We start from the raw sequence: 27,213 nt of genomic DNA, 5'->3' as shown, positions 1-27,213 counted from the left end.
CCCTGCCCGGGGCGGCAGACAGCGCTGCCGGGAAGCGCGCGATGGGCGGAGGCCACCGGGCTGGGAAGGGGCGGGCCCCACCGCCGCCGGCTCGGGCCCCGCCCACTTCCGGTCTCCGCGACGACGCGAGGAGCGCGGCTCGGCGGAACCCCGCCCCGACGGCCAGGCCCCGGCCCCGCCCCCCAAGCTCTCGCGACATCTGGGCTCCGGGACCGCCGCGGGGCCTGACGGGAGCAGCCGTCGCGCCTGAGAGGGCCAAGATGGCGGCGGCGGCGGCGGCTTCGCTTCGCGGGGCGGTGCTGGGCCCGCGGGGCGCGCGGTTGCCGGGCGCGCGGGCCCGGGGTCTGCTGTGCGGCGCGCGGCCCGGCCAGCTCCCGCTGCGGACGCCTCAGGTGAGCTCTGGCCGCGACCCCCTCCGCTGTGTGGCCCCGCAGCCCTTGAAGGTCACGGCGGGGAGGCTCTGGGCGCGGGCCGGGCAGCGAGGGAGCGGCCTCGACCTCCCGGCGCCCCTGCCCCGGCCGGATCCCCGCCGCCTGCTGACCTGAGGACCCCGGGACCAGGACCAGGCGCCCAGTCCTCCAAGCAGCAGAGGCGCCCTGTGCGGAGCGTGGGGGGCGGCGGGGCGGGCTCGCTGCGGCCTCGGGGCTGGGGGCTTCTCCCGGAGGGCGCGCCCAGGCCCGCTCCTGCTCCGGCCTTCCAGCTTGGGCCTGCGTCCTGAAGTGACCTCAGCCTGACCTCGGACAGCTGCCTTGTGACCTTGGTCTGCTCCGGCACCCTTGCTCGCATCGGCCTCGTCCCCAGCCCTGGATCCCAACAGTAGCTTTACACCCCCCCCCCCACACACCCAGAGCCGAATCGCGGTCGAGGAGCCCGCGCGGCGGGGGCGGGGGGCGGGGGCCGCGGTGCCCCGCAGGAGTGGGCGGCTGCTGCTTGGATGAGTGGGAGAGGTGGGCGCGGAGAGGCGGATCCCCAGGTAGGGCCGGGTGGTGGTCTGGCAGGCGCTGAGCGGGGCTCTTGCAGGCAGTGTCCTTGTCGTCGAAGGCCGGTCTGTCCCGGGGCCGGAAAGTGATGCTGTCAGCGTTGGGCATGCTGGCGGCGGGGGGCGCAGGGCTAGCTGTGGCCCTGCATTCTGCCGTGAGCGCCAGTGACCTGGAGCTGCACCCCCCCGGCTATCCGTGGTCCCACCGCGGCCTCCTCTCTTCCCTGGACCACACCAGGTGTGCTGCTGGCTGACTGCGGCCGTTTCTGGGTGGGCTGGGCGGGGTGGAATCCTTGGCGCCGCTAACGCTCCTTCTCTCTCCAGCATCCGGAGGGGTTTCCAGGTGTATAAGCAGGTGTGCTCCTCCTGCCACAGTATGGACTACGTGGCCTACCGCCACCTGGTGGGTGTTTGCTACACGGAGGAAGAAGCGAAGGCGCTGGCCGAGGAGGTGCGGGGCCCAGGGATGCGGAGGACCTGGGGATTGGGGTTCCCACTGTGGTGGACAGCAGGGTTGTGATGGGCTCTTCGTGGCAGGTGGAGGTTCAGGATGGCCCCAACGAGGATGGGGAGATGTTCATGCGGCCCGGGAAGCTGTCTGACTACTTCCCCAAACCATACCCCAACCCGGAGGCTGCTCGAGCAGCCAACAACGGGGCACTGCCCCCTGACCTCAGCTACATCACGCGGGCTAGGTACGTGGACTTCCCGCAGAGGGGTGTGGGGAGGGGGACAAAGGGCCATCTTGTGCCAGGGCTCAGGTGTCACGGATCTGGTTCCAGGCACGGTGGCGAGGACTACGTCTTCTCCCTGCTAACCGGCTACTGTGAGCCACCCACCGGGGTATCGCTGCGAGAGGGCCTCTACTTCAACCCCTACTTTCCTGGCCAGGCTATCGGCATGGCTCCTCCCATCTACGACGAGGTTCTGGAGTTTGATGACGGTGAGAAGCCACCCCTGTGTGGGGATCAGCATGCTGGGTCCTCCTCTTCCCACTGCCGGGGATGCTTGCCGTGTGGGCCCTGCACTCTCCTTGCCTCAGGCACTGTGTGTGTGTCTGAGCCAGCTTGTGGGCAGCCTCCACAGTTGCATTTAGCCCAGACCCCTGTGTGCTGGGGGCAAGGGGGTTCCGGTTCCTTGTGAAGCCTTGGTGAGGACCCCGTCTCGGCCCGGGGCGGGGCGGGGGGGGGGGGCTCCAGGGCTACTACAGGTTGGGTAGGGATCCCCAGGGGCAGCCCTTACCACTTGTCCTTGGCCCAGGCACCCCAGCCACCATGTCCCAGGTGGCCAAGGACGTGTGTACCTTCCTGCGCTGGGCATCTGAGCCAGAGCACGACCATCGCAAACGCATGGGGCTCAAGGTAGAAGGGCTGGGTGTGGGAGAGGGGCTGGGAACTGGGCAGGGTTCCTTTCTGCTGCCTCTGGCTGAGCCTGCCTCGTCCCCAGATGTTGATGATGATGGGCTTGCTGTTTCCCCTGATCTACGCCATGAAGCGGCATAAGTGGTCCGTGCTGAAGAGCCGGAAGCTGGCATACCGGCCGCCCAAGTGACCCTGCCCCGTGTCTGCTCACTGTCTGGTCTGGATAGGCTCTCCAGCCCAGGAGCACTCTGGACCTGTTCAGGCCTCAGCTGGCCCTCTTGAAAAGCCCCGATTTCTTGGGTAAAAGAGGGGAGGGGCCAGGAGACCAGGTTCCGGCTCCAAAATCTTCAGTCTCCATCATGGAAATAAATTAAGTTTCTCAACACACAGGTTTGAGCTGCTGTGATGGGAGCAGAGTTTTCACGGGATTCTGGGAGTGAGAGCCTTGCTCTCAAGCTCCCAGGAATACTCTGTGGGGTGTGGCCAGCATTACCACGTACAGACGGGGGGCTGCAGTCGTACTGAGCGTGGGACCGGAAACAGCTGTCAGAGAAAGCTGCAGCACTCGCTGAGGCGAAGAGGGCCTGGCTCGGCCACACACGGCCCAGGGTCTGGGAGTAACTGGCCCCACGTCAGTACGCGGACCGCTTGGCTTTCATCCCGGGGGCAGCGAGGAGCCCTTGGCAGCAGTTCACCGGGGGAGAGGCCTGGGCTTGAGAAGGAGCTGCTGGGGAAGAGAGACGGCCTCTGGCCGTGCTGAGAGCAGAGTGGGCAGAGGCCACCCAGGACGTGCTCCTGGTCTCAGCCGGGCAGCTGGAACAGGTGTTAAGGGACGGCACCTCCCGGCAAGCCGCAGGGCACCACAGGGCCCCTGCCTTGGGGCTCCCAGCTTCTGAGCCTTTCTTGTCCCCAGGAGGATGTAAGGAGCACCTGGCCGGAGCAGCCCACGAGTGGCAGCCAGCGTCGGGGGAGCCGGGTGGGAGGAACCAGAGCATGTGCTTGAAGGTTTCTGGGTGGACAAGAGGCATGGTGAGCGTGGGACGGGTGGGAGCTCTGCGTGCCCTTGGGGTCTGGGAAGAGCTCAGCCCCATGCTTCTAGGATCCCTGGGGTTTGGAGTCCCCGGTACTGGTGAGTCGGCACCGGGACCTGGCTGGGTCGCCTCACCAGCTGATGAGGGCCAGCACCCCCCCCCCCTTCCCAGCAGCTCAGTCTGCAGAAAGGGACAGAGATGTGGCACTTGGCTGGCTCAGAAGTGTCTTTAATGACTCCAGACTGTGGCCCCTTCCCAGCCCTGGTGCTGTCCTTAGCAAGCAGTCAGCAAAGGTCTCCTGCGAGTTTCAGGAGGGGGTCCAGGGGCCTCGGGCCTGGAGGGACTGGGGCATCCTCTCTCTCTGTGACCTGGGGCTGAGGGAAAGAGAGGTCATTCTGCTTGTTCTGCCATCCTGCCCCCTGGCCCTCCACTGCCTCTGGTACCTTTGGCGGCTGCTGGGCAGAGGCTGCAGGAAGGGGGTCCCCAGCGCGGGGCTTCTGGGTGCCGCACATCTCGCAGCCGGGTCGGCCGGGGGCGTTGACGAACGTGCAGGAAGGACAGGACCAGCCGGGCTGGGGAGGGCGGGGGGGGGTCGGTGTCTCCTGCCTTCCAGGGCCCGGAGAGTCCCAGGCTCACCCTGCCCAGCCCCTTACCCACCTGAAGGGGGCTGGGGAGGCCGGAGCTGGCGGGCTGCGCAGCTCTGGGCACCCCCAGTGACGGAGGAAACAGGGGACTTAGTTCCCCGTCCAACTTCTGGGGGCCCTGAGGGCTGCGTCCTGCAGTAGACGAGGTGGGGCTCAGGGCTGTGTCAGGTTGCACCTCGCCTTCCTCATCCCGTCCGTGTCAAGGACTCACCTGGGGCTTCTCGAGGGGCTGAAAGCAGGTAGAGGAAAGCAGGATCCCCGTCCCGCCGGACCCCATAGGAGGCAAGGCTGCGCTCGGGCACACACAGGCACCGCCCGATGACCCAGCGCTGCACAGCTGGTGGGAAGCCGAACTCCGAGAACACCTGGGGCCAGAGCATCAAGGCCAGGCAGTGTCACTGAAGGTTCCCTGCCCCCAGCAGGGTTCTCCAGACCCCACGCTTACCTGCTCCTGGAGGGTCGCGATGGTGCAGTGGGGGTGAACTTGCAGCGAGACATGGGCAGAGGACGCAGCATCCTCAACCGTGACCTGTAGCCTGGGCCAGAACACAGGTCAGGGGCGAGGATGGGGGTCCTGGGGGGGCTGGATGGGCAGAGTGAAGCAGCCCTCACCTGATGGGGCCGGGAGGGAAGCAGGCCTCCTGGAGCTGGACACTGAGGGCCACGTGATGCTGGGCCAGGATGGCCGCAGCCTGGGCTGCCCCCTGCTCATCCCCAGCCTCGATGGCCCGGGCCAGGCGCCGCACCAGCTCTTCTGCGGAGAGAGAAAAGCCATGACAGCCGAGCAGACCACGGCTTCCTCCCCGTCCGCCGCCTGCGTTTACCTTTCTCCGTGGCGCCTCCCGGGGTCCGGCAAACATCCACCCTGGGTTGTGGGGCCTGGAGCGTGGGCACCTCAGGGGGGCTGGGCGGGGAAACGGGGCACATTTCTGGGCCCAGGGCTCGGGACAGGCTGCCTAGGAGGGAAGACGTGGGGTGGGCTGGGGTCTCCTGAGATCCAGCCCCCAAGCTGAGTTCTTACCCAGGCCTCTGCTGTCTGACCTCAGGTTGCTATAGGACGTTTTGCCGCCTCCTTGCTCACCTCAGCCCATGCCAGGGCTCTTGCCCATACGTTAAGTCAGACTCCACCTTGGTCCTCACTAATCCCTAAAAGGTCCCTGCCAACTCCTCAGAGCTGCAGCTGCACTCGGCTTTTCCTTGGGCTCTGGCGTGCTTCTGAGCTGTCCCGTCTAGCCCCACCTAGGCCCGTCCACGGAAGAGGCCCTGTCAGCTCTCCAGGGATGCTCCCTTGGCCTCCCGGCAGAACCAAAGCAGATCCTTAGAAGCAGCCCGCCACTTCCTGCTCACCAGGAGCCCTGCAGTTGCGATCATCCCCTCTTGGTGCCCTCAGGGACATCCACCCCGTCTACTGGCTCGGCTATCAGCACAGGACGGCCTGGGGGCTCCCGCTGCCTGCTCAGGGCGCCCTTACAGAGCCGGCCATGCTGCTGTCTCCCCTTCTTTCCTTCCACCTGAGCCCAGCCCACCTCTTGCTGATGCAGCTCCGAGGACGGCTTCAGGCCCTCACTGTTGAGCCATGGGCCCCATGAGATAAACAGGGCTCCTGCGCCCCCAGGCCGAGGCCCAGCCCAGCCTCGGGGCCCCAGAGGTCACACACACACACACTCTTGCCTGGAGGCTATCATACCTGCTGCTTCCCGGCCACATGGGTGAGAAGATCACACTAGGATCTTCCAGTTTTACTCGTGTCACCTCAATGACGCTTTCCCTGCCACCCTATTTAAAACTGCAAACCCCAGGGGCGCCTGAGGGGCTCAGTGGGTTAAGCCGCTGCCTTCGGCTCGGGTCATGGTTGCAGGGTCCTGGGATCGAGCCCCACATCGGGCTCTCTGCTCAGCCGGGAGCCTGCTTCCCGTGTGTGTGTGTGTGTGTGTGTGTGTGTGTGTGTGTGTGTGTCTCTCTGCTGCTTCTCTGCCTACTATGTGATCTCTGTCAAATAAATAAATAAAATCTTTAAAAAAAAAAAAACAAAACTGCAAACCCCACCCTTCCAGCACTCCCATCTCCTCCAACATCTGACACGATTTTACTTTTTCCCCCAACTTACATATATGTATGTATATGTATATTTCTCGGGGGAGGGGAGAGGGGCAAAGGGAGAGGGAGGAAGCATTTCAAGCTGACTCCACACTGAATGCTTAACCGGCTGAGCCACCCAGGCACCCCCAACCTAAGTATTTTTTAACTGAGTGGCACCTGGCTGGTTCAGTTGGTGGGGCATGTGACTCTTGACTTGGGGTCATGAGTTCAACCCCCATGTTGGGTACAGGGATTACTTAAATAAATTAGGGGCTCCTGGGGGGCTCAGTGAAGCATCTGCCTTCTGCCCAGGTCATGATCCCACGGTCCTGGGATTGAGCCCCCACATCGGGCTCCCCGCTCAGCAAGGAGTCTGCTTCTCCCTCTCCCCACTTGTGCACCCTAATAAAATGTTCAAGTAATGATTAAAAAATAAATAAACCTCTCCATCTAATCAATATGTTTGGACCGATACACCGGGTTCCATTAGTTCTAAGTCTACAACACAGTGGTTCCGCAATTCTCTCCGCAACGCTATGCTCACTGCAAGCGTATGTTTACGTGTTTTACATGCCCGCCTCCCCTCTAGAAACGCAAGCTCAGAGAGAGCAGGGTCTGACGTTTGAGTCATGCGAACTCTCCAAGGCCTGAAGCACTCAGTACAGAGCAGGTGCTGAGTTCCCGGCAGGTCAAGGGACGGACGGCCTTCCTCCCTCGCAGGTGCTGTGCTGTCTGGGCCTGTCTTAGGTCCTTAGGTCCTTCCTCTGGCAGCGCTTCTGACACGTTTACGGGCCCTTTCCTCTGCTTGCTGCACTGCCTGCTTGTTGGATTCGCGCACTCCCCTCTCCTAGTGAGCCCCGGTTGACCTCTTCAGAGCCCCACCCCCAGCCCGGACCCACCCAGCTAGCTCCTCTCCCCTCCGCACCCTTCCACACATGCCCTGTCTGGGAGCTCCACGGTAATTCTCCCTCCAGCTTTGTGTCTCAACCATTAACTCCTCAACTTAAGTAGCCATGAAACCCACCCAATTCCATCTGCTAAGCATCTCTGGTATCACTCTTCTCTCCAGCCCTATCTGCGCCACCCCTACAAAAACACAGGTCTCAACCTCGAACCTGAGCCTGTCACGATCCCACTGAGTACACATCCCGCTGCTCCAAATGCACACCCGGAGGGCCTCCCTGCTCTAACCCCTCATGTGTCCACACCCGGAGGGCCTCCCTGCTCTAACCCCTCATGTGTCCACACCCGGAGGGCCTCCCTGCTCTAACCCCTCATGTGTCCACACCCGGAGGGCCTCCCTGCTCTAACCCCTCATGTGTCCACACCCGGAGGGCCTCCCTGCTCTAACCCCTCATGTGTCCGGTACTCCAGGCTCCAGCTTTTCGGCTTGGATGCCTTTTCTCCACTTTCTCCCTCCTGGGAGCCTTCTCAGGATCCGCCAGTGAGTAAAGTGGGCCCCGCTTTCCCACCGCTTCCCCCATCCAGGCCTGGGGGACTGGGGCCACTCCTGTTCTCTCCCAGCACCCACGGTCCCTGCCCAGCCGAAATGAATTTCACTCCAGAGCACTAACCATTCTGTCCCTCCATGGTGGCGCCTCGGACTAGCGCTGCCCACCGCTGAGCCTCCTGGGGGTTGAGGAAGTGCAGGCTGAGGGTCCCAGGCCCTCCGGGTGGAGGCTGCAGCTCATGCTGGCTGGGGCCTCGGACCGTGTAGGAAACGGACTCCAAGGGCCACTCCAAACTGACCTGAGGAAGGGGAGAGTCCAGGCTCAGGGTCTCCCGCCAGCACACACTGCGCGATGACCAAAGGAACACACGGTCACGTCTGCAGGCCACTGACCCGGACCTACGCCCCTTCGCACACCGCCCTCGGAACCCTCACGGAACGCCGCTAAAGGCGGGCAGCACGGCCCTGGCCCCCGTTCTACAGACGAGCAGCGGGCCACAAGGGCAAGCCGATGCTCAAGGGCACACGGCAGGCCCGCTCAGGGGACCGGCCCCGGCTCGCGGCCCCGCCGCCCCCACTCACCGCCCCGGGCCCCGCGCCCAGCAGCTCCAGCCGGAAACGCCCGGGCCGCTCGGGGTCCGCGCTCAGCTGCAGCTTCCGCAGCAGTGCCTGGGCGTCCGGCCCCGCGCCCAGTGGCCTCACCGCGGCGTGCACAGCCAGGAGCACCGCGGCCGAGTCCGGGTCCGAGGGCGGCGCCATCTCCGGTCCGGCCCCTGCCCGGCCCCCCGAGCCCGCTTCCGTGGGCTCGGGCCGCTGAGCGCCTCGGCCGGCCGGAAACTGGGGCCGCGAGCCTGGGGTTCCGGCGGCCGCCAAAGCGTCGGAGCCCGCGTCGGAGCCTCCTGCTTTCCTCAGGACGGACACGGCCTAGGGGCTCGGCGGGCCGGGGCTGCAGCCCGACGGTCCGGGTCCACCCGGCCGCGCCGGGCGGGAGCTGAACGCCATTCCCAGCTCCTTCCGGCCCGCCCTCCGCCGCCCCCTGGGCTGCCCGGCCCGCCCACCCCGCGTGGGTTCGCCAGCCACTCCGGGGAACGCGGGCTGACACCAGGGGCGGGACGAGCGAGGGCCGCAACCAATGAGCACCAGGGAAGGAGGCGGGTCCTCACGGGCCTGAAAGAATGACGGACAGGCACCTCAGCCAGTAGAGGTGGACGCTAGGAGTGACTGGCGGGAGGCGCCCCCAACGGCTATCCGAGCTCTCGATCCCGGCGGCTGGAGCGGGCCATTCAGGGGCGGGGGCGGGGCCTTGCGGACGCTTGTTGTTGTCCGGCCGGGGGAGGCAGAGGTCGCTCGCTCGCTGCTTTGCGCTTTCGGGCCTTGTGTGGCGGTCGGCGGGCAGGTCGGTCGCGGGAGTCGGTCGCCGTGCAGGGGCGAGGCTATGTCGCGGTGGCAACCCGGCAGGGCCGGCAGGGCCGGGAGTAACGGGACGTCGCCGCAGAGCCTCTTCCCCCGGATACAGTGCGGCCCGAACGGAGGCCGCGGCGCCGCCCTCCGGTCCTGAGGAGCTCGCGCTGCCCGGAGCCCTCGCCGCCTTCTTTCCCGCGCCGACGTCAACCGGCCTGCCCCGACCCGGCCACACCGAGCGCTGCGCAAGCAGGTAGGTGTCCGCCCTGTCCCGGGCGCCGAGCAGGGGCCTCCGGAACTGCAGCCCCCAGCGGACTTCGCGCTGGCGCGCGTGCGCGTCCCGGGGCGCACGGCCCCCTGGGATTTGTAGTTCCCCGCGGCTGGCTTGGGGTTTTCCTTCGCCCCGGCGGAGAGGCGGGTGCGGCCAGCCTGACGCCGGAGCGCCCGAGCTGCCGGCGGACAGGCCCCTCGGGGGTCGTGGTGCCTGCCTCTGTTCCTTGGTGTCCGAAGAACTAGGCGCTCTTGCGGAGAGGAGCACGGAGGCCTTTGGGTTTCCTCTCCTCGCTAGAGGCCCCGTAGCACAGGGAAGAGCGCTGCGTCCAGGTGACCGCAGGCCCCCAGCCCCCGGTGTGCTGGATCGCGACCCGGTGCAGGTCCTGGCCGTAACTGAGGCGCTTAGCCCGAGGTCCTGCAGGAGTCCCGTGCCTTCCCGGGCTCACAGTGAGGGAGTCCGGGGAGTCCAGGGAGATGAGCTAGCGAGCCCTGGCGTGAGCAGGAGCCCTGGTACGCCCCCGGTATAGGGGTGGGGAGAAGCGGGTTGGCTGAGCTGGAGCCTGGGCCCGCCACTCTCGGGTGACAGGATCCAGTTTCTCTCTCCTGCCAGTGCTGAGGGCTCAGGAGTGAGCGCGGGAGGGACCCAGCTTGTCACTAACGGCTGCACTTACTGGCTAGGGAGGCCAGACGCTGAGCCCCAGGGCCGAGATACTCAGGGACTGTCTCCCATCCTCAGGCAGCACTAGCTCCTCCGACCGCAGGACCCCTTCCCCAAGGACATGAAGCTGTTGGAGAACTCGAGTTTCGAGGCCATCAACTCACAGCTGACGGTGGAGACCGGAGATGCCCACATCATCGGCAGGTGAGGCCTGGGCTCCGTGGGGCCTCAGAGGTCATGACATCCTGGCCCAGACTTCATCCTGCCAGGTGGCATGCTCCATGGTTCCCCTCGCCCTTTGTAGGATCGAGAGCTACTCGTGTAAGATGGCAGGAGACGACAAGCACATGTTTAAGCAGTTCTGCCAGGAGGGCCAGCCCCACGTGCTAGAGGCGCTGTCCCCACCCCAGACCTCGGGCCTCAGCCCCAGCAGGTGAGCCGGGGCAGAGTCTACCCACTGCGAGCTGTTGGGGGCGGGCCCGCGCCGGGCTGATGCGTTTCTCCGTGCAGACTGAGCAAGAGCCAAGGTGGCGAGGACGAGGGCCCGCTAAGTGACACGTGCAGCCGCAAGACCCTCTTCTACCTGATCGCCACGCTCAACGAGTCCTTCCGGCCGGACTATGACTTCAGCACCGCCCGAAGCCATGAGTTCAGCAGGGAACCCAGCCTCAGCTGGGTGAGGGTCAGGCTGGGGCGAGGGGCCCGCAGCCCCCCCCCAGCTCTGCTTACTGTGCTTCCTACCTGCAGGGGCCCTTGGGCTCAGCCGGGTGCATGCCCTCTGTCCTGCACCCTGAGTCAGTCCCGACTGTGACCATCCTAGGTGGTGAACGCCGTGAACTGCAGCCTGTTCTCGGCCGTGCGGGAGGACTTCAAGGCCCTGAAGCCGCAGCTGTGGGACGCGGTGGATGAGGAGATCTGCCTGGCGGAGTGTGACATCTACAGGTGGGCTGGCGTCCCTGCAGGTGGGCCCTGGGTGCGCGCGGGCCCTGGGCCTTCACACCACCTCTTGCCCCACACTCCCCAGCTACAACCCAGACTTGGACTCAGATCCCTTTGGGGAGGACGGCAGCCTCTGGTCCTTCAACTACTTCTTCTACAACAAGCGGCTGAAGCGGATTGTCTTCTTCAGCTGCCGCTCCATCAGGTTGGCACCTGTCCGCCGCCTCTCCCCGAGCTCATGTCTGGCCCTCGCGTCGCTGCCCCAGCCGCGCCCACCCCACTCCTGACTTTGTCCTTCCCGGACACCCTCCCTGGGCTCGGCAGCAGGCCGGGGGCAGGCGGTCCTAAGACCAGTCCCCACACCTCCCCCAGCGGGTCCACCTACACCCCCTCGGAGGCAGGCAACGAGCTGGACATGGAGCTGGGAGAGGAGGAGGAGGAGGAGGAGGAGAGCGGCGGCGGCCATGGTGAGGGCGGGCCCGAGGAGACGAGCGCCATGGAGGAGGACAGGTGTGTGGCGGCTGCTGAAGCCGGGGTTGGCCAGGACAGAGTGGGCATGCCTCTGCCTCCCTCCCTGGATGTTGGCTTCTCTGAGGTCCTCGTGTGCCACCTTCTGCCAGGGTCCCGGTGATCTGTATGTGACGATGAGGAGCAGAGGCCCCAGCTTCGTTCAGCTTCGACCAGTGCCTGGAACTGCCCGCTCGAGGGCCCCCAGGGCCTCCCCAGCTGGTGGTCAGCCCCCGGCTCTGCCACGGCTCCTGAGCCGCCCCAGGCCACGCCCACCCAGCCCTTTGGCTCCGCCCACAGGTTCTACTCCCCCCCCCCCACACCCCCCCAACAGGCTCCCGCTGCCCGTGTGTGGTTGGCCTGGACAGCGCAGGGCCTGGTGGGAAGAGCTGCTGCCCTGCCCCCGTGAACTGACACAGGCAGGGACAGCTGGACTACAGAGTTTATTTTTGTATTTTGTGCTGGATCAGGCATGGGCCTGCACACTCCAGCCCAAGGGCCTGAGATCCAGTCAGCAGGCCCCTGCGGTCACCACCCTGGGCTTGGCCAGCCCCTGGCGCCCACCGGTACCCACCCTCCCCTCCCCCGCCACCTCGCCCGTTGGGCAGCGTGCACTGAGTGTCACTTTGCTGCAGCTGTTTGTTTCCAATAAAAATTTCTGTGACTTAGTGGGGACCTAACTTCTGTGCTGTGTTGGGGGTGGGGTCTGCGTCGAAGGCGGGGTCGGGGCGTCTGGTAGCCTAGCAACGGTCTTAGGGGCGGTTGAGCCGCCTGGACCTGCAGCCGCCGGAATGGAGACTGAGGTGTCAGAGGCTGGCGACCGCTCCTCAGCAGAAGGCGACAGCCTGCTGCTGGACCCGGACCTGTACGATGCCGACACCTACGACATCCCGGACCCAGGGCTGCTCAAGGAAAAGAACGGTGAGGTGGCCTTGCCCGGCCCTCCCCGCGGAGGCCCGCAGGACAGCAGGCCTGCCTCATGGGGGCGGGCGTTGTGTCTGCGGCGACGCCGCACTCCCCGGGCTGTCCCCGGTCCCCGCGCTGGCTGCAGCCTCCCGGGTCAGGGCTGCAGGAGCACGGGGTGACCGCGCTTCCGCCGCTAACCTGCAGAGCTGTTTGCGGATCCCATCCCACGGCTTTTTACCAGCAGCTCGTGGTGGCAGAACCAGACCCCACGTGCTCGTGCCCGCCAGCTGTGGCTGCTTCTCCGTGGGGGCCTCCATGACTTCGTGGAAAAGGTGGGGCTTGCCTGTGGGTCCCGCCTCGAGGCCTCCTTCCTGGCCCATCTCTTTGCCCAGCTGTCCCTAGTATGCCCTCCGCCCAGACCCCCTCGGCTCCCCAAGGCAGATGCACTGCGCTCCAGCCACCCGCCCCCACCTCTCAGCTGACCACAGGCCTGCCGTCCTGGCCCACAGGAGAAGAGAAGTGAGCTGTGTGTGGCACGCTTGACCCACGGACTGGAGCCGCTGCGCCATCTGAAAGTGGCAGCTGGGCTGTGCTCGGTGGCACAGGACCCCGTGGGCAGACGCTTCGTGGTGCTGGATGGTGCCGGCCACCTGCACGTGCACAGAGAGGACGGCTGGGCTGACAAGAAGCTACAGGCCCCAGCCATGCTCACGGGGCTGGTGGCGATGCAGGGCCCGCTGGACACCATGAGCCGCTTTGTGGGTTGGGGCCCCGAGGGGCTGGCCATCCTAAGGCCTGACCTCAGCCTGCTGTGGCTGAGTGAGCCAGGGGTGGGCAGGGTGCCAGGCCACGAGCCCATCTGCTGTCTGCCAGTGCCCAGCCTGGGGCTGTTGCTAGTGGCAGAGGCAGGTGGCAGCCTGGTGCTCTGGGAGTTCCGTTCAGGGGGTCGCCGCTTGGTGCCACGTGGGTCACCTCTGCAGCTGCCACCAAGTCCTGCAGGTACACTCACGCGTTTGGTTCTGGGGCCCCCACATTCCCACCAAGTCCCATGCTGCTTCGCGGCCTACGGCTCAGCCGTGCTCACCTTCGATCTGCACACCTGGGCTCTCGTAGACGTGCGCCAGGACCTGCACAAAACGTGAGGGGCACCTAGGGACCGGGAGAATGGGTGGGTGGCAGGGAGAGGCAAGTCCAGGAGGGCAAGCGGGTCATGGCAGGGCACAGGAGCTCCCACGCCAGGAGGTGCTGAGCGGGCCAGGGCCTCCTCTTCCCCTTCAGCACTATCTGGGACGTGGCCTACTGCCTAGAGGTGGGAGCACTGGTGACAGCCTCTCGAGACAGCACGGTGAAGGTGTGGGAGGCTGACTGGCAGATCCGGATGGTGTTCATGGGCCACACAGGTGAGCCGTGCCACGCTGTGCACGGCTGGCGGGAAGGAGCTCGGGGCTGTCCAGAAGCTCTGCCAGCCCCAGCCAAGTGTCCCCGCGCTGGCCGCATCCCGGGCTGACCACGCGCCCAAGTGACCCGTGCCCCTCCTACAGGCCCAGTGACCGCTCTTGCGGTGCTCCCGAACACGTCGCTGGTGCTGTCGGCCTCGCGGGATGGGACGCTGCGCACATGGGACCTGCAGACGGCGGCGCAGGTGGGCGAGGTGGCGCTGAGCTGCCCGGGCCGGGGCGCCGCGTGTGGGCTCGTGACCCGCCTGCTGGCGCCCGCGGGCCCCGGCTGGCCGGTGCTCTCCCTGAGCACCGGCGGCGTGGACCTGTGGCGCCTCCGCGAGCTCTACTCGCCGTTGGCGCAGCTGTCCGCGCCGGTGCTTCACCTGCAGCTGGTGCCCGCGCTGCCCGCGTCCGCGCACCCGCTCCTGCCCGCGCGCCTCGTGTGCGCCTGCGCCGACGGCTCGGTCTACCTGGTGGCGGCGGCGACCGGGCGCACGGTGAGCGCGCTGCTGCTTGAGCCCGACGACCGCGCGGCCTCCGTGCTCTACTGCCTCCCGCGCGAGGCGCTGTGGCTGCTGACGCGCGCCGGCCACCTGGTGTGCGCGGACGCGGCGCGCTGCCCCATGCGCGTGCTGCGGCGCGTGTGCCCGCCCGCCGCCCCCGCGCGCAGGCCCTGCTGCCTGCACCTCTACAGCCACCTCGCCGACCCCGGCGGCGCGCGGGCCGGCTGGCAGGCCTTGTGCCGGCGTGCGGGGGAGCCGGGCCGCCGCGACGCGCCGCGGGCCTGGAAGGACAAGAACCGGTGGGTGCCCGGGCGCGCGCGTGCGTCGGGGCGGGGCGGGGCGGCGGCGCCCGAGCCCACGGGGATGTCCCGCACAGGTACCTGCCCGTGCTGGGGCACGCGGACGGCACCCTGTCCGTCCTGGAGTGGCGCCGCTCGAAGACCGTCTTCCAGACCGAGGCGCACAGCCCGGGCCCCGTCACCGCCATCGCGTCCACCTGGAACAGCGTCGTGTCCTCCGGTCCATATCTCCCCTCCCCCCCCTAGTCGGCCTGGGGGTCCCCGCCCCGCCCCGCAAAGGCCCAGCCCCGGCTCCCGCCCCCCCCCCCCCGCAGGCGGAGACCTGACCGTGAAGATGTGGCGCGTCTACCCCTACGCCGAGGAGAGCCTGAGCCTGCTGCGCACCTTCTGCTGCTGCCACCCCGCCGTGGGGCTCTGCGCGCTCGGCCGGCGCGTCACTGTGGCCTTTGAGGACCCCGACAGCGCCACCTATGGCGTGGTGCAGTTTGGCCTGGGCGACAGCCCCCGCTCTGATCACCGGCCCCAGGATGACCCCACGGACCACATCACCGGTGAGCCGGCAGGGCAGGAGTCAAGCCCGGGGGGCTCCCGGGCCCTGGTCCCTCACCCGAGCCCCGCTCCCTCAGGCCTGTGCTGCTGTCCCTCGCTCCGGCTGTACGCCTGCTCCAGCCTGGACTGCTCCGTGCGCATCTGGACCGCGGAGAACCGCCTGCTGCGGTGGGCTGGGGCTGGGAGGTCCGAGGGAGGGAGGGAGGGAGGGCTTGGGAGCCCGTGGGCGGCCAGCGGGGCTCTCCTCCCGCTCCCCCCACCAGAGCCTGGAGGCTGGACAGGGAACAGGGCCTTGCCCCTGCCGGGGCTTCAGCTTCTGACTTTGCGGAGCAGGGCTGGACCCTGGCCCTCAACACCCCTCCAGGCTCCTGCAGCTGAATGGCCCTCCTCAGGGCCTGACCTTCAGCAGTGATAGCGGGGACCTGGTGTTGGCTCTGGGCTCCCGGCTCTGCCTGGTGTCTCACAGGCTTTACCTGCCCACATCGTACCTGGTTAAGGTACACGGCGAGCACGGGATGGGCAGGGTGGGGCCACTGTGGGCAGACAAGCCCCCCACTCCGAGGCCAGCGCTCTAGGTTCCTTTCTCCTGCCCAGAGCCTGTGCCAGAGGGTCCCTGACGTGGTGCCTGACCCTCCGCTGCCTCTAACCAGCCAGGAGTCACTGACCTCCGCCCAGCTGCAGAGGCTCGCCGACCTCCAGGGGATGCCCGGTCTTAGGTCTGCTGGCCGGCCCGGCTGAGCTGTCCTGGAGGCCCCTGCCCACCTTGCCTGAGTCAGGGCCTGGCTGTGTGACCCCAGCACAATGCCGCAGAGCACTGGGGCTGCTTAGCCCCCGTCCCCTGCCCCCTGTGAGCCAAACCCAGCCCTGACAGCCGTCCTCCTGCCAGAGGCCTGGCCACCCCCAGCCCCAGTCCTTGTCCCAGCATCCCCCCGACCCACCTGGTGAAGACACCCAGTGTCGCACCTGTGCCCATCCTTGTCTGCAGCCCAGACACGGCTTCCATCCATCGCCAGACAGTGACACCTCAGCGGCCAGTGTTGGAGGAGGTGGGCTGGGGGCCGGGCCCTGCCTCTCACCACCCCAACTGCGCACCTGGCCAGGGCCCAGGCCACTCCCGTTCAGTCCTTGGGATACACCCCGGGGTCCCTGGGGTTGTCTGGGAAGCAGATGGCAAGACCAAAGGAGGAATGAGCTGACCCCCGCCCCCTCCTGCAGGACTTGGAAGCCCTAGTTGCCCGGGACCGAGACCTGCAGCGGCTGAGGCTGGGGCCGGTGGTCCCCACAGCCCCATCCCCACCCTCCTGGCAACAGCGGCAGGAGGCGTTTGACAACTACTTGCACCTGATCTATGGCCCGGGCTTGCTGGTGGGTGTGGGGCCTCCCTTGGCCTCAGCCTTGACTCCGGCCCCTCCCCTCGCCCAGGGGCTCTGACACTGCCCATCTCCCCTGCTTCCCTCCCAGGACGAGCCTTCTGGAAGAGAGTTCCGGCGGTGGAGCACCACCACCCTCACCGTGGAGAGAGGGCCCTGGGACGTGTGCACCGTACGCAGAGTTGCCAGCGGTCTTTGGCAGCCCGGGGTCTGCGCTGAAGGCCCAGCGGCGCCCGCAGCCCTCGCCCGACAGGACCCGGGAGCCGTGGACCGGCGCTTTGCCCACCCTCCCCGAGCCCCCTTATCTATCCCAGCCACACGCCGGGGTGCGCACAGCAGGGCCTCCCAGGTAAGGCCTCCCATCCCTCCCGCCTCTGCACTGAGCCCATGACCCTGCTGCCACCCTGTGACAACATCTCTGTCGCCTCAGCTGCTGGCCCGCTCCTCGCTGAGCAGTAACCTGGGCCTCAGTCTGGACCTGCAGCTACAGTGGGAACGACTCCGAGGGAAGAAGCCTGTAGTCCCTGACTCGCCGCCCCTCCACCTACAGCACAGGGTAAGGGGGGCTAAGCTCCCCAAGAGCGGGGCTGCAGGGGCACTGAGGGTCCGTGCTTGGCTCTGAGCCCTTTCCCTGTCCCCAGGTCCCCCTCTTGAAGAAGAGGCGGCCCAACGAGCCTCTTTCCAACCTCCGAGGCTTCTTTCCTGCCACCATTCGGCCCTACAAGGTGAGAGCCCCTTACTCTTCCCAGACGCACCTCCGTCCAGGGGGTGACCTTCTGAGGCCCCCCATCTTCCCTCCACCACAAATCTCATGCTCGGATCTGACCTGAGAGCCGTGCCCGCCCGCAGCCCTCCACCCACCTCCTGGCCAGCCCAGTTTGGGCGCTGCTCTTCTCTGGGGACCGGCTGCCGGAGGGCCAGAGATTCCCAGAAAAGGCGCCAGGCCAAGCCGGAGCCTCTGCCAGTCGAGTGTGCCCGCGCACCTCCTCCCCGGTTGGAGTGCCGGGTGGGGCCTGGATGGACTTCATCTGGAAGACCAGAGTCCTCTCCCTTTAGAGGAGGGAAGTCAGTGGGAGCTGGCCCCATGCCGTCTACCACCTTCCCAACCTCTCCCACCCCAGACACCCAGACAGGCCTCTCTCCAGGCACATTCTGGCACTGCGAGCTGCCCTGGCAGGTGCCGATGCGTCCCGTAGCTGAAACCATCTACCCAAACCCTCAACACCCCCCTCCAGGTTCCTACCACCAACCCCCATGCTTCTTTTTTTTTTTTTTTAAGATTTTATTTATTTATTTGACAGACAGAGATCACAAGTAGGCAGACAGGCAGGCAGAGAGAGGGGGAAGCCAGCTCCCCGCAGAGCAGGGAGCCCGATGCGGGGCTCGATCCCAGGACCCTGAGATCATGACCTGAGCCGAAGGCAGAGGCTTAACCCACTGAGCCACCCAGGCATCCCCCCCAATGCTGCTTTTAGACATCCCTGTTCCAGGGCTGAGGTCCCAGTCCTGTGGGGAGTGTGGAGGGGTGTCAGGGTTCCCTAGAGGCCAGCAGGTGCCCAGACTTCCTCCTCAGTCATCACAGTTGAAGTCTCACTGACCACGCTGCCACCTGATTGCTAAAGGGTCTTTTTGCCCATCTGCATGTCTTGGGTATCGACTGAGAAAAGAGGCAGGACTATACCTGGGGTCTTAGAATTGCGACTCGGGGAGCACAGATTCGGGAGCAACGCTGATCAAGTCCTGCCGCGGAGCAGAAGCCAGGGGCCGGTCTGAGCGACCTGGAGGAGCGCTAGGAAACGCACACAAGTTATGGGGGATGCAATCACGTTGCGCACCGCACTGGTTTTCTGCGTGCTGTGCTTCGGTTGTGGGAAAAGAGCTTTTGCAGAGCACCCACTTTTCTTTAGGATTTTGCTTTTAAGCAACCCGAACACCCAGCGTGTGGCTCGAACCCACAACCGAGACCACGGGCCGCGCGCCCCACCCACGGAGCCCAGCAGGGGCCTTGCCGAGGGTCCGCTTCTTTTTGTCGAGAATGCAGGGGCCGCATCCTGTGTTCAGTCTTGGCCCAGTTCCTTATAATTCCTCTTTCAAAAACAGGATGAAGTTTTAGTTCCGAGCAGTCTCTAATGCACGCAAGTTGGCACAGACGGGGTGTGCACCCCCGCGGGCGGAGCAGGGCTGGCACTCGGGGTGCTTGCCAGGCAGCCTCCACCACCCCTGGGGCGGGGCGGCCTTCAGGTTCTCAGCCGCCTGCCGTGTGCTGCCCCAGGACTTGCGGCGGCCCATCGGCTTCCCCGGCAGCGTGCCCAACTCGGTTGTGCTGTGCCAGCTGTGGCTTCGGCAGGAGGTCAGCAGCCCCGGCACCCTCGCCCAGCTCACCGGCCACCGCAGGCCCAAGGCAAGGGGGGCTGGGGTTCCTGCCCTGGGCTCTGCAGGAAAGGGCCTGAGGTCCCAGCCCACCGCCAGCGGCCGCCTGTTCTCTCCTCTGCAGCCAGGGAGGCACCAGGATGACCTATGGCAGCTGTGGCACATCAGGCGGCCGGGTGCCGAGGGGCAGCAGGACCCGACGCGGTGGCTGGGGGAAGAGGAGCAAGAGGAGCGGTCCCTGGACTGGTTCTCAGACTCCCTGAGCCCATGCGGGGAGCTCTCTGAGTCCGAGGAGATGGAGGCTCAGGTGGGCGCCTGGACGGGGACTGGGCTGCAGAGGGCCCCGGAGGCTGGAGCGGCGCGGTTGGAGAGGACGGACTTGCAGCCGCTGCCGCCCCGGCCCCCGCAGAGCTCCGAGTACTTGACCCCGAAGGGCACGCACTCTCGCACCGCGGCCGGGCCCGAGACCGGCCTTCGCCAGCCCTTGCACTCCGATGGGCACGCGCTCCGGGAAGAGCGCTCCTGGAGTCTGGCCAGGCTCCTGCATTTTTTCGTCGGCCAGAACTGGTTCAAAAAGCTCTTCCCCGTCTTCACCTTGGAGGTTCGGGGGTCTGGGGCACCGGGGAAGCCCGGGCGGGCGGGCGGGAGGGGGCAGGGCCTTAGCTCGCTGCACCGCAGGCCTACCCCGAGGTGGGCACGGCGGAGGGCCTGGCCTCCATGTTCACGGACGCGCTGCGCGAGGCCTCCTGGACGGACCGCGTGCACGTCCTGAGGGCGCTGCTGAGGCTGCTGCCCGACCTGAGCGGAGACCTCCGTAACCAGCTACAGGGCCTCCTGGTGGGCCTGCTCAACCTGGACCAGCCCCCGAGCCTCGAGGTGCGCCCCCGCCCCGCCCCCGCCCCGCCCCCACAGGCCCCGCCCCCGCCCTCCCGGCCCGACGCGCTCCGTCCGTGCGCGCGCAGGACCCGACGCAGAAGGAGTTCGTGGTGCTGGCCCTGCAGCTGCTGCTGGCCTGCTCCCTGGAGTCGCGCGAGGTGGTGCTGGAGCTCCTGTCCTACTTCCTCTACTCGCCAGCCTCCTGCCGGTGAGTCCTGCTCCCCGCTCCAGCTCCCCGCGCGCGGGGGAAGGCCTCGGAGTCAGCGGCTCGCTCCCGTCCCAGGCCCGAGCTGGAGAAGCTGCTGGCCGGCCTGGGCCTTCGGGACCCGCAGGGCTTCCTGTTCAAGGAGGTGGTGAGCTGGGTGCAGGGCCCGGACGCGGACTCCAAGGCTGCCCTGCGCAAACGCTGCTGCCACAAGCTGGAGGAGATGATCCGAAGGCTGCAGGTCCTGCCGGGCAGGGGTGGGGCTACTGGCCACCGAGCCTCCTCTCTTGCCGCGCTCCCCCCCCCACCCCACCCCCCCGCGGGCTTTCCCCAGGTCTTCGAGGGGGAGGGGCAGGGGATCCAGGTGAGGCCGGCCAGCTCTCTGCCTTGCTCTGTGTCTGTGCTTCATGGGTCCTCTCCTGTCCCCAACCCCCCATTTCTGGGGCTCTTCCTGCTCCCCCCCAGGAAAGAGTCTGCTGCCAGGTCTCCAACTTGAGGCCTCTCTGCTGGGGGAGGGGCAGCCTCTGCCTTGGGCTGGCGGGGGGGGGGGGGGCATCAGCCACTGGCTCTTTCCCCCACAGATGCAACACTTGCAGCCTTCCGTGGCCAATTTGTCAGAGATGCTGCTGAAGGTCTCCCAGACTGTGGTGTTTCTGCCTCCTCCCAAGGAGGCCCTGTCACGGATCTCGGTGCTCGCTGGGTCAGCTCGCATCTCAGGGACCGCCCCGGTCCGTTCCTGGGTGTCCTCTCTGGTGGTCTCACCCCGGGAGCTGGACCTGGCTGTCCTCCAGCCCCCAGCCAAGCTGATGCCTCCGCCAAGGCGCCTGGGGCGGACCAAACGCGGGCTGTCGGAGACACTGTCCCGCTTCTGGCCTCCCGAGATCTGTGCGTGCTCCTCAGCGCCCGACGTGCTGCTGGAAGAGCTGCCGCCGCTGGAGCAGACGGACTGGTCCCGGTCACAGATGCTGGACCTGGGGACCGTTGACGCGCTCAACTTCTTCTGCAAGCAGCTGCAGGCACGGGCTCAGCTGCAGGGTCTCCCACAGGAGCAGCTCGAGAGACCGCGCCCGAGCCCGTGCCCCCCCGAGTACAACGCAGTACTGCCCCAGCCCCGGGAACGCTGGTGAGGGGGCCCCCAGGCTGGGACGGGGCCTGCGGGGTGGGGGGCCGCTGAGGGGCCGGCGGGGCCAAACCTCCCTCCTTACCCCTCCAGGCACTATCCCATCCGCCGGCTTCGGGAGGCCAAGGTCCAGAAGTCTGCAGTGAGAGTGAGGGGTGAGTGGGGACAGGGGTAGGACTGGACCCCGATGTCTCCCTCCACCTTAGCGGGGGTCCCAGTGGCCATCGGCCCCATCCGGAGACCTCACTGTCCTGCTGGCCTGCAGGCTGGAGGCGGTCCCGTCTCTGGGTGAGCCAGACCGTCAGTGGCTCCATCCGGATGCTGAAGCTGCCGCTGCCGAGGGTGGAGGTCCAGCCTTTCCCCCCAGACTGGCCCAGGCCCGCCCGGCCGCTGCCCCCGCTGCTCCTCCACCCGGCCTTGCAGCGCTACTTCCTGCCAGGAGATGCGGACCCCGACAGCTACAGCTGACCAGGCTGGTGGCCTGGGCCCTTCCCTCCAGCATGGAGCCAAGAGGTGGCCCTCCAGCCAGCTGCTCTCCCCTGGAAATAAAGTCCAGAGGTTGTGGCCAGAGAAGGGGGTGCCGCCCTCATCTTTGGGGGCTGCATGTGTGAGCAGGGTGGTCTCGATGGTGTGATGAAGCTGCCGGCGGCAGGCCAGCCCCCAGTGGGGCAGCATTCCCGGTGGGGTGGGAGCCAGGAGCGAGACCCAGCATGTGGGCATGTCCCGGCTTAGGGACTCAGCCTGTGTTTATCAGTAAATCACTGGGGTCAGGATGGGAGTGGGGACTCACCGGCCAGTGAGTGGTCGGGCAGGAAGGGAATGCGAGGGTCTAGGTGGCCACACGTGTGTGTGCGTGGAGGGGGTAGGGGGCCTGCGGTCTTTTGCTGCAGATTTCAAACTAGGTCTGTTGGTGCTTTGCTACCCTTGGGCTGGAAGGGAGAAGTGATGGGTCCCATGTGCTTTAGTTAAGAAGCAACAAAGGAGGGACGCCCTGGGGGCTCAGTCTTTGAGCGTCTGCCTTCAGCTCAGGTCATGGTCCCAAGGTCCTGGGATCAGGCCCTCTGTTGGGCTCCCTGCTCGGGGGAAGCCTGCTTCTCCCTCTCCCACCCGCCTGCTTGTGTTCCCTCTTGCTGTGTCTCTCTCTGTCAAATCAATAAAGTCTTAAAAAAAAAAATAGAAGCAATAAAGGGGCAGCATCGTTTGGACCCTTCTACCTCAAAATTGCCACGAAACCGAACTTGTACGCAAAGTGCAGGGCCCCAGGGGGCCTTGGCTTCCTTCTGAGCTAACAGGCCTCCCCGGGGAACTGGTCCCACAGCTCGTGGGACACACGGTCCATGTGTGCACTTGCTACAAGGCCTGCTTTTGCTTTGTTTTTTAAAGATTTATCTGTTTACTAGAGAGAGAGCACAAGTGGGAGGGACAGAGGGAGAGAGAGAGAATCTGAAGCAGACTCTGCCCCGAGCCCAGAGCCCGGCGTGGGGCTCGATCTCATGACGCTTCGATCACAACGTGAGCAGAAACCGAGAGTCGGGTGCCTGACTGACCGGGACGCCCAGTGCCCCTGGGTCTGCCTTTGTGAGGGGCTGTCCTAGGTTTCACACCCAAGCAAAGCACCTTTTGGGTGGTCAAACAGAAGTTTCTTCCCTCTGACTGTTTTCAGCCTCCGACTTTATAAGTTTTTTCTCCATGGCGTTGTGGATAGACTTTGTCTCCCTTACCTTCCGCACAACTCCCAAACTGCGCCGGGACTTTTATGAGGGGGCTGCCTAGAGAGGAGCCTGTCCTAGGCCGAGTAGGGCACCAACTGCAAAGTCTGGAGAACTGAAGAGGTGACATTTGTACAAAAGGACCCGCATCTGCTAAAACAAGGACTGTGGGGCCCATAATGTCTGCTTTTACAGGTATTTCCTTTAAATTACAAAAGCAATAGATTCCTTTAAAAATGCCAACATGAGAAGTGCCTGCCTGGCTCAGTGGTGGAGTGTGCACATCTGGATCTCAAGGTCATGAGTTCAAGCCCCATGTTGGGTAGAGCTTAAACCAACAGAAGTAAATTAGGAATAGATAAAAATGTATTAAAAAATACCAACATGAGGGGCACCAGGGGGGCTCAGTAGGTTAAAGCCTCTACCTCCGGCAGGGTCATGATCTCAGGGTCTCTGCTCAGCGGGGAGCCTGCTTCTCCCTCTCTCTCTCTGCCTGCCTCTCTGCCTACGTGTGATCTCTGTCTGTCCAAAAAAAAAACTTTTTTAAAAATACCAACATGAGAAAGTGGGACAAATTTAAACAAGTCAAAAAACCCCACTAACTTGGGACGCCTGGGTGGCTCAGTCATTAAGCCACGCAGGTGTCCCCAGATCCCTTTCTCACATCATTTACAAAAGTAATGTTCAGAGGATTCAAAGGTCGTGGTGTAGAAACGAAAACTGTAAATATATCAGAAGGTAATTTAGAAAAACATTCACTTAGAATACTCAGAAGGGAAAGATACACTTATTTGTAGATTAAAAAAAAAAAAAAAGAATTATGGCAAGGGGTGCCTGGGTGGCTCAGTTGGTTAAGCGTCTGCCTCCATTCGGGTCATGGTCCCAGGGTCCTGGGATCTAGTCCCCGCATTGGGCTCTCTGCTCAGCGGGGAGCCTGCTTCCCCTTCTGCCCCCCACCCCTGCTTGTGTGTGTGTGTGCACGTGTGTGGGTGCACGCCTGTGCGCCTACTCTCTCAAATCTTTAAAAACAATTATGGCAAAAGAGATGATAAAACTAGGGACAAACCTCAAAGTGAATTGTGTATTTAAATGTAAAACTAGGAAAAATGTAGAAGGAAATATAAAAGCTCTTCTGGACTAGCGACTGGTGAAGCATTCCCGGGACGCCAGAGACAGTGCGCATGAAAGAAATCAGAAAGTTGGACTTGATCAAATTTTAAAACTTCTGCTCTGTGAAAGGCCCTTTTAGCAGGACCGAAAGACAAGCCATGACTAGGGGAAAATGCCTACAAGTGGCCTGTCCACAAAGAACATCTATAGAAACCAAACAATCCCCCTAGAAAATGGGAAAAGCAGCAGACATTTCGCCAAAGAGGAGACGCTCCAATCACTAGCCAATTAATTAGAAACGCAAACTAACCCTAAAATAAAAAACTGTCGACATCACCAAATGCTGGTGGGGATTCGGAGCTACTGGGTCTCCACACAGTTGCCTGCGGGAACGGAGCGCGGTCCAGACACTCTGGAAAACCATTCGGCAGTTTCTCGAAAACTGAACATACCCGCAGCGACAACTCAGCACTGACCCCCGGGGAATGGAGATCTGCGTCCGTACACACCTGCACGACAGTGTTCTCCCACCTCACCCTGGAAATGACACGAAGGTCCTTCAACAGGCAAGTAGCTGCTCGCGGGACGTGTACACGGGGTGGGGGGGGGCACTCGGGAGCGACAAGAATGAAGTGGCCGACACGCGCGACAGCCTCCGGAGGTCATCTGCCGTGTGATTCCGTTTCTGTCACCCTCGTGAAGGGAGGAAGGGGGTGTTGCCCGGGGGAAAGGTTGGAGGATGGGGGCGCGCAGAGGCTCTTCGGGCCGTGCCCCTGCTCCCCATCCTGACAGCGGCTTCGGTTCCGGGAGCCTCCGGGGGCGGGGGGGTAAAGCGGCGGGAAACCACACACACTCCTTGGTCCGGAGCCGTCCGAGCTGCACGGGGCGCCCGGCCGAGGCTGCCGGAGGAGCGGGGTCTGTTTAGGAAGTAGATTAGAGGTCACCGGAGGGAGGCGAGCGGGGGCAGGGCGGGCTCGCAGGTTATGCCTCGCACTGGGCCATCACGTTTTGGAAGTAGGCGGTGGTGATGGTTGCACAGCACCGTGAGTGTAACTGATGCTGCTAACCGTACACGTCCACATGGCTTAGCGCCTCGGCTGGCTCCTCCGTGGAGCATACCACTCTTGATCTTGGGGTCACGAGTTCAAGCCCCATCTTGGCCGTGGAGCCTACATTAAAAAATGGTTTAGGAAAGCCTCGGTGGCTCATTCGGTTAAGTGTCTGCCTTCAGCTCAGATCATGATCCTGGAGTCCCGGGATCGAGTCCCACATGGGGCTCCCTGCTCGGCAGGGAGTCTGCTTCTCCCACTGACCTCTCTCATGTTCTCTCTCTCTCTCTCTCTCAAATACATACATAAATAATCTTTTAAAAATTTTTATAAAAATTTTTTGCCCAATAAATAAAATCTTTTAAAAGAAAATTAAGATAGGGGCATCTGGTGGCTCAGATGGCTAAGTGTCTGCCTTTGGCTCAGGTCATGATCCTGGGGTCCCAGGATCGAACCCCTCGTCGGGCTCCCTGCTCAGTGGGGAGTCTGCTTCTCTCTCTCCCTTTGCCTCTCCCCTTGCTCCTTCTCTCTATCTCTGTCTCTCAAATGAATAAATAAAATCTTTAAAAAAGAAAATAATACACAGGACCATCCTTGAAGGTTCTTCCAATGGCCAAATTTTGGATCACAATAATGAGAGTAAAATATTCTATTTCTTTGAATAAAATAAGACTCCATGAGGGGCACCTGGCTGGCAAATGACTCTTGATATCGGGGTCATGAGTTCAGCCCCACACTGGGTGTGGAGATTACTTCAATAAATTAACTTTAAAAACAGAAATGAGAATCCATGAGTCTTCACTGACGTACACAAGTGAACAAAACTAGGTAAAGAGAAAGCTTTCTCCTCTATGATAGACAAAACAAGCAGCACTAGCGAGTGAAATGTGCACGAGGAATGCGCTATTTACGTATTCTCAAAGTATTGCCCCATAAAACATTTACTAAAGACAAAGAGAAAAAGTAATCTAACAGAGAAGAATCCTGGGCAATTCCCCTTAAGTAAGCAAAATAAACATCTCCAGTGTGGGGACAAACTGATGGGACCCAACGAAAAGCCCTCAGCCTCATCTCCATAGTATTTCTTTCTTTTTTTCTTTTTTCTTTTTTAAAAGATTTATTTGAGAGAGAGCAGGAGCAGGGGGAGGAGCAGAGGCAGAGGGAGAACCAGGCTCCCATTGACCAGGGAGCCAAGGGTCTCCATCCCAGGACCCTGAGATCATGACTGGAGTTGAAGGCAGAGGCTTCACCGACTGAGCAGCCCAGGCGCCCCCCTCCTTGGTGTTCCTGCCAACCTGAATCGAATCATGAGGCAACCAGACAAGTACAAGTTGAGCAACATGTTACAAAGGAGCTGGTCGGGGGGCACCTGGGTGGCTCAGTGGGTTAAAGCCTCTGCCTTCGGCTCAGGTCATGATCCCAGAGTTCTGGGATCGAGCCCCACATCAGGCTCTCTGCTCAGCGGGGAGCCTCTCTCTCTGCCTGCCTCTCTGCCTACTTGCGATCTCTATCTGTCAAATAAATAAATAAACAAACAAACAAAGGAGCTGGTGGGTGTCCTGCAAGCGTCAAGGGCAGTCAAAGACTGAAGTGTAGCTCTCAGTTGAAGGAGACTGAAAACTTTGTTAAAAGGTCATTATTGGGATAACTGGGGTAACTTGGGAATTTGAGGTGTCTGGGTCCGAGGTATGTGGAAGTTCTTGTTGAGACGTTTTCAGCTCTTCTGGGCAGCAACTGCGTGTCAGAGCACGTGGTTTCCTTGGAGAGGTGGGCATTTCCTCGGACTTGTCTACCCTCTTCCTCAGTTTCGGGCAAGGGGCTTTCACACAAGGTTCGGCTGGCAGTGAGCCTATGAAGTGCTGGTCGGTCTCACCTGGGGGCAAATCCTGACTCCTGGACCTTATTACCCGCTGACTGTTCCCTCTCAATGGCTCTCCCAGCCATCACTGTCCCTACAGGCTTTGTTCTAGCCCTAAGAGTGAAATAAAAATAATTTCAACCTACTAAGGGGCTTATAACCTATGCAGAAGTACATAACATGACCCATGAGGCAAGGAATAGATGAAGGAAGAATCTTGTATTAGAAAAGGTCTCAAATCAATGATCTCAGCCTTTACCTTAAAGAAACTAGAAAAAGAACAGCACATTAAACCCACAATAAGCAGGAGATAGGAAATAGTAAGGTCGATGTGGACATTCATCAAATCAGAGAAGAAAATAGAGAAAATGTATGAGTCCAACATGATTCTTTAGTGAGGTCAACACAATGGACAAATCGGCAAGAGTGAGAAGTCACAAACCGTCAGCATCAGGGAGGACAAGCGACACTACTACAGACGCTACAGACGTTAAAGGATAGAGGAAGATTATGAACCACCTCATGCCA

At 63.3% G+C, this 27,213-nt stretch overlaps 4 protein-coding genes across 11 annotated transcripts; 3 read left to right on the top strand and 1 right to left on the bottom strand.

Moving 5' to 3' along the window:
• Nucleotides 1–214: 214 nt before the first annotated feature.
• On the top strand, nt 215–2,725 carry CYC1 (cytochrome c1). The gene is made up of 7 exons (XM_080802949.1): nt 215–392; nt 1,021–1,217; nt 1,304–1,430; nt 1,517–1,674; nt 1,762–1,922; nt 2,240–2,340; nt 2,426–2,725. The coding sequence occupies exons 1-7, from the start codon at nt 261–263 to the stop codon at nt 2,528–2,530; spliced, it is 981 nt and encodes a 326-aa protein (XP_080659075.1). The 5' UTR covers nt 215–260; the 3' UTR covers nt 2,531–2,725.
• An 858-nt stretch (nt 2,726–3,583) lies between these two features.
• SHARPIN (SHANK associated RH domain interactor) lies at nt 3,584–9,035 on the bottom strand. Of its 7 annotated transcripts, none has more exons than XM_080802943.1 (9): nt 8,127–8,582; nt 7,669–7,843; nt 4,840–4,971; nt 4,628–4,769; nt 4,461–4,551; nt 4,227–4,380; nt 4,029–4,147; nt 3,815–3,943; nt 3,584–3,745 (listed from the first exon to the last, which is right to left on the bottom strand). In XM_080802943.1, the coding sequence occupies exons 1-9, from the start codon at nt 8,301–8,303 to the stop codon at nt 3,656–3,658; spliced, it is 1,209 nt and encodes a 402-aa protein (XP_080659069.1). In that variant the 5' UTR covers nt 8,304–8,582; the 3' UTR covers nt 3,584–3,655. The 7 variants fall into 7 exon arrangements, with proteins under 7 accessions (XP_080659069.1, XP_080659072.1, XP_080659074.1 ...); XM_080802946.1 differs by having other exon boundaries at nt 8,247–8,575; XM_080802948.1 differs by lacking the exon at nt 8,127–8,582 and adding an exon at nt 8,735–9,035 and having other exon boundaries at nt 3,815–4,147.
• MAF1 (MAF1 homolog, negative regulator of RNA polymerase III) lies at nt 8,852–11,992 on the top strand. 2 transcript variants are annotated; one of them, XM_080802951.1, is made up of 8 exons: nt 8,852–9,198; nt 9,955–10,080; nt 10,181–10,309; nt 10,387–10,552; nt 10,697–10,818; nt 10,901–11,020; nt 11,188–11,325; nt 11,436–11,992. In XM_080802951.1, the coding sequence occupies exons 2-8, from the start codon at nt 9,998–10,000 to the stop codon at nt 11,455–11,457; spliced, it is 780 nt and encodes a 259-aa protein (XP_080659077.1). In that variant the 5' UTR covers nt 8,852–9,198; nt 9,955–9,997; the 3' UTR covers nt 11,458–11,992. The 2 variants fall into 2 exon arrangements, with proteins under 2 accessions (XP_080659077.1, XP_080659076.1); XM_080802950.1 differs by having other exon boundaries at nt 9,059–9,198; nt 11,140–11,325.
• Nucleotides 11,993–12,084: 92 nt separating this feature from the next.
• WDR97 (WD repeat domain 97) lies at nt 12,085–25,365 on the top strand. The gene is made up of 23 exons (XM_080801562.1): nt 12,085–12,243; nt 12,433–12,560; nt 12,738–13,366; nt 13,507–13,628; nt 13,770–14,469; nt 14,547–14,689; nt 14,784–15,020; nt 15,096–15,186; nt 15,383–15,515; nt 15,613–15,734; nt 16,004–16,064; nt 16,234–16,383; nt 16,480–16,737; nt 16,819–16,944; nt 17,030–17,113; nt 18,661–18,789; nt 18,883–19,359; nt 19,437–19,634; nt 19,721–19,842; nt 19,918–20,080; nt 20,421–20,962; nt 21,053–21,114; nt 21,225–25,365. The coding sequence occupies exons 1-23, from the start codon at nt 12,114–12,116 to the stop codon at nt 21,425–21,427; spliced, it is 5,010 nt and encodes a 1,669-aa protein (XP_080657688.1). The 5' UTR covers nt 12,085–12,113; the 3' UTR covers nt 21,428–25,365.
• Nucleotides 25,366–27,213: the final 1,848 nt, after the last annotated feature.

Source organism: Martes martes (assembly GCF_963455335.1).
Source record: "Martes martes genome assembly, chromosome: 4".
NCBI lineage: Eukaryota > Metazoa > Chordata > Mammalia > Carnivora > Mustelidae > Martes > Martes martes.
This window is presented reverse-complemented; position numbering and strand designations above follow the sequence as displayed.

Bases quoted from the DNA above. Each gene is read 5' to 3' on its own strand.
- MAF1 (XM_080802950.1), top strand. From the start codon at position 9,998: ATGAAGCTGTTGGAGAACTCGAGTTTCGAGGCCATCAACTCACAGCTG. The intron at 10,081-10,180 runs GTGAGGCCTGGG...CGCCCTTTGTAG, and splicing joins GATGCCCACATCATCGGCAG to GATCGAGAGCTACTCGTGTA. The intron at 10,310-10,386 runs GTGAGCCGGGGC...TTCTCCGTGCAG, and splicing joins TCGGGCCTCAGCCCCAGCAG to ACTGAGCAAGAGCCAAGGTG.
- SHARPIN (XM_080802942.1), bottom strand. From the start codon at position 8,303: ATGGCGCCGCCCTCGGACCCGGACTCGGCCGCGGTGCTCCTGGCTGTG. The intron at 4,972-7,668 runs GTTAGTGCTCTG...CTTCCCTCCTAG, and splicing joins CACCATGGAGGGACAGAATG to GCAGCCTGTCCCGAGCCCTG. The intron at 4,552-4,627 runs GTGAGGGCTGCT...GTTCTGGCCCAG, and splicing joins TTCCCTCCCGGCCCCATCAG to GCTACAGGTCACGGTTGAGG.
- WDR97 (XM_080801562.1), top strand. From the start codon at position 12,114: ATGGAGACTGAGGTGTCAGAGGCTGGCGACCGCTCCTCAGCAGAAGGC. The intron at 14,690-14,783 runs GTCCATATCTCC...CCCCCCCCGCAG, and splicing joins GAACAGCGTCGTGTCCTCCG to GCGGAGACCTGACCGTGAAG. The intron at 19,635-19,720 runs GTGCGCCCCCGC...GTGCGCGCGCAG, and splicing joins ACCAGCCCCCGAGCCTCGAG to GACCCGACGCAGAAGGAGTT.
- CYC1 (XM_080802949.1), top strand. From the start codon at position 261: ATGGCGGCGGCGGCGGCGGCTTCGCTTCGCGGGGCGGTGCTGGGCCCG. The intron at 1,218-1,303 runs GTGTGCTGCTGG...TTCTCTCTCCAG, and splicing joins TCTTCCCTGGACCACACCAG to CATCCGGAGGGGTTTCCAGG. The intron at 1,923-2,239 runs GTGAGAAGCCAC...TCCTTGGCCCAG, and splicing joins GGTTCTGGAGTTTGATGACG to GCACCCCAGCCACCATGTCC.